General features: G+C 33.8%; 1 protein-coding gene across 1 annotated transcript; it reads right to left on the bottom strand.

Annotated features, from left to right (window-relative positions):
• Positions 1 to 1875: 1875 nt before the first annotated feature.
• Positions 1876 to 3601, bottom strand: LOC128181649 (heavy metal-binding protein HIP-like). Its single transcript, XM_052850122.1, has 2 exons — positions 3243 to 3601; positions 1876 to 2855 (listed from the first exon to the last, which is right to left on the bottom strand). Exons 1-2 carry the CDS (start codon positions 3439 to 3441, stop codon positions 2362 to 2364), a joined length of 693 nt encoding a protein of 230 aa, XP_052706082.1. The 5' UTR covers positions 3442 to 3601; the 3' UTR covers positions 1876 to 2361.
• Between the last annotated feature and the right edge of the window lie 3826 nt (positions 3602 to 7427).

The raw sequence follows: 7427 nt of genomic DNA on the forward strand, positions 1-7427 counted from the left end.
GAGGGGGGGGGGGGTAACTTCAATTTGACTACTCATTTCCTAGTTTTCATACCAATTTTTTACTAACTTCCAAAAAAAGGGGGGGGGCAACTCCTTTATAATTCATTTTTTTATATGTAAATTTTAAAAATTTTGTTGCTGGGAGAAAAAGTGGGGGGGGGCCAGGCCCCCCCCCCTGATGCTACGTGTCTGAAATTGAACCCCCTCCCCTCTCATTTTCATTTGCTATTGGATAGGGTGTTCCAAATATTATGACCGCGATATATTGAACCCCCACCTATTTCCAATTCCTTTGAAAAAAGAATCCAAAAAAATATTGCCGCAAAATATTGCATTCTCTTCTATTTCAAATTCTTATTGGAGAGGGGGTTCAGAATATCATGACCGCGGTAAATAACCTTATGATTTTTATTGCTATTGCATAGAGAGTTCAAAATATTATGGCTGCGATACATAGAACTCCTTTTTGATTTTCTTTTTCTTCTGGATAGGGGATTCAAAATATAGCTGCGATAATATATTGAACTCCCTTCTGATTTTCATTTGCTATTGGATAGGGGGTTCAAAATATTATGAACGCGATATATTGAACCCCCTCCTATTTCCAATTCCCTTTGGAATAGGGATTCAAAATATCATTGCCGCGATCCAACCTATTTCTAATTCCTATTAGAGAAGGGGTTTAGAATAGTATGGTCGCAATATATTGACACCCCTCTAATTCTCATTGCTTTTAAACATGGGGTTCAAAATATCATGGCCACGGTGTATTGTATCCAGCTCCTATTTCAAATTCCTTCTTAAAAAAGGGTTCAAAATATTATGACCGCGATATATTGAACCCCCCTCTATTTTTGATTGCTATCAGAGAGGGGGTTCAAACTATTATGTCCCTGATAAATTGAATTTTCCTCTTATTTCAAATTCTTTTCGGAGAGGGGATTCAAAATTGATGGCCGCGATATATTGATAACCCCTCCTATTTCAAATACCCATTTGAAAATACCTATTTCAAAATATTATGGCTGCGATATACTTATATATAAATAGTGCCCGTTTAGGAGGGTAAGAGTTGAAATTGACACCCCGAGAAAACTATTGTCAACCGACGCTTCAATAGTTTTCTCGGGGTGTCAATTTCAACTCTTACCCTCCTAAACAGGCACTATTTATTTTATTATACTGAATGTCTTAATTTTAAAGAAAACTTTACTACTTTTATGTGTGAATGACGTGAATTCTTTGGCGAACCGTACGCGCATAGTTTACGCGCATGTAACAATTTGTTGTGTTACCCATTGCTAAGTGTGTTACTAATGCTGAGGGTAGTAGAACGGATTATCAACTGCGTCTAAACCAATCAGATTTCGGTATTTAACTTGAAAGTATAATAGAATATCTTGATCCCCTTCCAATAGCAATTAAAATCAGAGAGGGGTTAAAAATATCTTTTAATCAGATTGAATCAATGCAGAGGTGTAAGCGAAGATTGTGTATCACGACCTCTGGTGAGAGAATGAGGAAGGGGTTCGAATTCAATGTATCGGGGCCATGATATTTTTACAGCACATAGTTCCACCCTCCGTGCATATTTATGATTAATCTTATCTTTGATTAAGGACAGACAAGTCTAAATTCAAGATAATTGTATAACAATTAGGGTAAAAAAACCAAATTACTTCATTAAAACGCATTTTAAAACCAATATGACATATGTTATATTCCTATTGGGAATTGACTAAACTCTATAACAATGACTAAGTTATATTAAGTGAGGAATAAACGTAACAACAGAGACCTAAAAATAACCCAAAATACGGCGTTTAGTGTAGTCATTCTTTAATTAATAAGAAATATAACAAATAAAAAGGGAATTCTAAACACCCGAAAAAAATTTTATATTCTAAAATATGCGATATTATGGCAAAATTCTATATAAATAATCATTTTTATTAAAATATAGAAATGATCGACTGCTGGTATCGTTTGAGAACTTAATTTAACTCAATGATTACATTTACATGTAATAGATGTAATAGGGTGCATTTTATGATAATTACATTCATGCATATTATTCATATTTCATCATCAACATCATCATCATCATCCTATATTCCATATTTTACATGTACATATTATGTAATATATATATCCCCATGAGAATCCTACGGTCAGTCATGCACATGATTGCTAGCTGTGGGCAGTTCACTTTTTTTTTTATTAAAGACATTCCTAGAGACTTATAGGCCGTTAACGGATTAAACAGACTAATAAAGAAAACTACATGTACTCCTGAAAAAAAAAATAAAATTGTTTTGCGTCTCGACCCAGTAATTCATGAATGTGTTAAATACTAGTAATTTAGTAAGTATTCGGCAAACGGAGATGACGTGGACTGACTGTTGTCCAAACAGCCCCATTTAGCAAATATCCCACAAACAAAGAAGTGCCATAAACAGTGCCATAAACAGTGTGTGAGCATGTGAGGAAATCGGATACTCGTATCCAGACACGATCCCCTGAGTTCATCCGGGTAACAATAGTTCCTGACGACACGGCCCAGTCAGGGTGATTAGCAGCATCGCTTATATGATAAGTCAAAACCACGCTGTTCTTCACAACGTCATATTTCATGCAATGTGTCTCTTTATCTGAAATGGTCCAGGCGAAGACGTAGAGACCGGATATTGGGGCGACGAATACTCCTGAGCGAGTTGAATACCCGTTCCCCTCATTCAAAAGTACAGAATCGAAACGAATGGTTTGGTGAATCCCAAGATTCCAAATGGTATGAGTGAGTTGGGCATGAAAGGCAACCTGTGACCCCTGTCCCTGCGGTATAATTCGTTTCTCTCCTGTAGTAAAATTGATCAAATTTAAATATCGCAAATCTATTATTTGATATGTTCATGTATACTGCAGTTTTCACAACCATTTAATAAAATTTGAATTTTAATCATTTACCGTTTTCACAATTTTGAATTTTACTCTCAGTGAGTGGATGTAATTAAATTAAATTAAATTATCAATGCACAACAAATTGTATTAATTTGCTCCAACCGGACAATTTGGACAAACAATATGACCGAATTATTTTAAAAAGATGCTACTCTTGCGATCGAAAAAACGTATACGTCCTCCCTAAAACCGATCAACTTTGAATTCATTAATATTGGGTTGACATACAGTTAGTAAGCGTGCGACTATTGAGATCTCGGACAATGTCAAAAGTCTGTACTCACTTCTCTCGGTGTTTGATTTGGAAAACTCGTTGCATTCACTAGGGCAAGAGTTCAGCGTCTGATTAAGCATGGATACATCTTCTTCCAAAGTCTCGAGTCTTTGCAAAATCGCGGTAATTTCACTATTTTCGCTAGAGTTGTTTGCAAAAACAAACAATACCATCTCCACTGCAATACAGACACCAAAAGGCTGAAACATAACGTAATGTAAAACACGCTAGCTGGTAGTCGTAGAATAAAGGACCAACGCGCACGGTTCAAAATTGGTTTTATCAAGTGTCTCCCGATAGATAACAAGCGACCGATGTTTTGAATAAAATGTTCTTCATTTACTTACAGCTTTCTTTAAACACAACTGGACCAAATACATCTGTGCATGAAATTATCAGGATTTAATAAAGGTTCCTTGACAAATCTATAATACTATATTAAAATAATAGACTCGAATTTTTGGACTTTATTACAGAGAAATCGGAAGAGTACTGTCTTTTGTTATATATATTTTAAACATCATTGGTACTTGAAGATTACCAATTTGATTTTATTTTTTCTCAATCGAGCTTTGCTAATTAATAATCAACGAAATTTCCTTTTAAAAATCCGGAAATCATCTGAATTTTTTGGATTTTATAATCCTGCGCATGCGCATTACATTTACGCTAAATCACGATTGGCTCTTACAGGCCTGCGAATGTAATTGTCATTTAAATTTTTAGACCACGTGTTTTATTTGACACTTTCAGTTTCGCAGTAAAAATCGTGCCTCGTGTTTATAGCCCATTTCATATAAAATCTAGGTACTTGTAGTCAAATATAAAATCTAGAGATTTATTGATTTTAGAATTTATCTTCATTAATTAATGGAAAAAATATGATCTAGAAATAAATGTGACAATACAAAAATTAGTTTTTGTCTGCTGTTGCAACAATTAACATGCTTGTAGAGATCCCCCTGAAGATTAGTTTTCGATCCGCGCCTGACTAGTAATAGCATTAATAGTGAAACAGAATATAATTTATTATACTATTTTATGCAGAATGTCTCGATTTACTAAGTTTTTATGCAAAACAGACGCCCATTATTTTTTTTTAAAAACATGGTATTGCGCACAACAAGCATCAAACATGGCTATGATTTTTTTAAGCAACCAAATGTTTATATTTTCAACCACTCTACACGTGGTTGAACACGAACGATAACTCTGCTAGGAATATCATAGCTTAATTTAAAATAACCCCTACATGGTGAAAAAAAACCCAAACATTTTAAAAGATTTCCATGTGTTTACTTAAATCAAAGTATGATGTGATATGAAAAACGACCAGAACTTACGTATTTTGAGAATATTATCCGAACACATATACTTTCGCTCGGAATTTCACAGGAACTGAACTAATCTTGGTGAAGATTCGTGAACTTTCATTCGAGCACCTCTGGATTTATTATATACTTAGCAACGATAAAGAAAAGATAACGAACACATTCGCAGGGGTGTCTTAGTTTATGTTTCCACAATATCACATTTGCCAGTTTGCACGGATAAACTCAGAAACGATAATACAAAAACGTGTAAATTTTCACTGAATTGATAGAATTATTGTAGGCTTAAAGCTTGGTTATGTAAATGTCAAAAATACGGTGTGTCGATGCAGAGACATATATAACAATATTAACAATAGTGTTGTTTATGTCTCTGGTTGATGTATCTATTTCGTAAAATTTATGTCCGATATCATATGCAAGGTCAACTCGTGCACGCACGGGTCAAAGTCTAGTCGGTATTTATTTGAAGGATTAATAAAGAAGTTTTCAATAGGATTTCACAAAACAGAGACCGATATCGGCTTTTAATTATCTTATACGAAACTATTTATGATTTTTTTTTTCAGTGAAAAGGAAAGAATTATTTTGGCTGCAGACAGATGGAATTCTATATTCAACAGCCAACTGTCAGCTTTCAACAGGTGACTGCTTACTGCCAAAATGATTTTGCGCAACATGCATTGGTTAACGATCTGGACAAGTGATAAACTTATAAGAAACACAGTAGCTGGAAAAAGCTTCTTTAAAAAAAAGGATTCTCTTAATGTTCACTCTGATAAATAGAATAAAGTTAAAATTATGAAATAAATGCTATGAAAATTCAAAATTTGTAACCGATATGTCTTCTCAACAATAACACAGAAAAAATAAAACAACAGTGATTGAAATCAATTATCCGTAACGGAACCTAAAAACAAAAAAAATTGTGTTTTTCAGCCTGTGCGCCATATCAAAGGTATACTAATATATTATGCCATTTTAAATCAAAATTTTAAAAATAGAAATGTTTGCGTTTTTCCATTAAGCTACAAAAGTTATAAACTTTCTGCAAATTATACTGTTAAAATCAAACGCACTTTAAAGTACTGAATATAAATTCTAATTAATTTTTTTTCCGACAGGGTCGGTCAGTAAACAACCATTTTGAAACATTCATTTGCACGTGATAATGAAGGCTAATTTTAGAAGGTACACAAGATGTCGACGCGAAAACGTGATCGCCCTGTTGGCAGTGAAATATAACGTGTTCGGAGAGAAAAGAAAGAAAGAAACAGTTAACAGAGAACTTTGTAAAATGAGAATCTATATTAAAACCACTTTAAGCGGTGAAGACGTGTTAGAAATTAGTTAAACTTCATGTTTAACTATCCGCTAGTCGGTTTGAGTCAAACAGCGGTGTGTATTTCATCTGTTTATAAGATATTTACTCGTAAAGGAAAAGAAACTCGTGTAGGGTACGATATTCATTGTCCGAGTATGATAAAGCTTGTAAAGTTATCACCTAAAAACTTTTAAAAATCTATGAAATGTATGTTTTCAGTCGAGGGGCACCAGATGGGATAATCTTTACGTTCTATTTTATAATTATATGTAGTTGAAGGTATGAAATAATGGTCAATTGCAAAAGAGCTATCATCTGTTGTTAACGACACCGATACGCAGCCATCCTCATTAAATGCAGATTTCAATTTTTGATATATTTCAGTTTACAGCACGATATATTTTTATGAAATCGTGTATGGTACGACATTCATTGTCCGAGTATGATGTAACTTGTATAGTTATCACCTGAATACTAAAATCTATAAAATGTATGTTTTCAGTCGAGGGGCACCAAAAAAAACCCCTATTTTATATTAAAACGGCATAATTATATACATGTATCTTTAAAGACATTTTTTGCGATTGACATTATATGAATAGTGCCTGTTTGGGAAGGTAACAGTTGAAATTGACACCCCGAGAAAACCATTGTCAACCGACGCGAAGCGGAGGTTGACAATGGTTTTCTCGGGGTGTCAATTTCAACTGTTATCCTCCCAAACAGGCACTATTTATTTTATCATACTGAATGTCTTAATTTTAGAGAATTTTTGTTTGCTTTTATACAGAAATGACGTGAATTCTACGGTGAACCGTACGCGCATAATTTACGTGCATGTAACAATTCGTTGTGTTACCCGTTGCTAAATGTGTTGCTAACGCTGAGGGTAACAGAAAGGATTATCAACTGCGTTTAAACCAATCAGATTTCAGTATTTAATATAAAAGTATAATAATATATAAATAGTGCCTGTTTGGGAGGGTAACAGTTGAAATTGACACCCCGAGAAAACCATTGTCAACCGACGCGAAGCGGAGGTTGAACATGGTTTTCGAGGGGTATCAATTTCAACTCTTACCTTCCTAAGCAGGCACTATTTATTTTATTATACTGAATGTCTTAATTTTAAAGAAAACTTTATTGATTTTATATAAGAATGATGTAAATTCTTTGGCGAACCGTACGCGCATAACTTACGCGCATGTAACAAATCGTTGTGTTACCCGTTGCCAAGTGCGTTGATAACGGTAATAGAACGGATTATTAACTGCGGCTAAATCAATCAGATATAAGTATTTAACATGATAGTATAATAATAGTCTTTAGTTTTAGTCTTAGAGAAAAAAAAATACTCAGAATGCGCATAGATAGATAGATAGATAGATAGATAGATAGATAGATAGATAGATAGATAGATTGATAGATAGATAGATTGATAGATAGATAGATAGATTGATAGATAGATAGATAGATAGATAGATAGATAGATAGATAGATAGATAGATAGATAGATAGATAGATAGATAGATAGATAGAT

The sequence above is a fragment of the Crassostrea angulata genome, chromosome 4 (assembly GCF_025612915.1).
Source record: "Crassostrea angulata isolate pt1a10 chromosome 4, ASM2561291v2, whole genome shotgun sequence".
In the NCBI taxonomy this organism is placed as follows: domain Eukaryota; kingdom Metazoa; phylum Mollusca; class Bivalvia; order Ostreida; family Ostreidae; genus Magallana; species Magallana angulata.

Bases quoted from the DNA above. Each gene is read 5' to 3' on its own strand.
- LOC128181649 (XM_052850122.1), bottom strand. From the start codon at position 3,441: ATGTTTCAGCCTTTTGGTGTCTGTATTGCAGTGGAGATGGTATTGTTT. The intron at 2,856-3,242 runs GTGAGTACAGAC...ATTTTACTACAG, and splicing joins CAAATCAAACACCGAGAGAA to GAGAGAAACGAATTATACCG.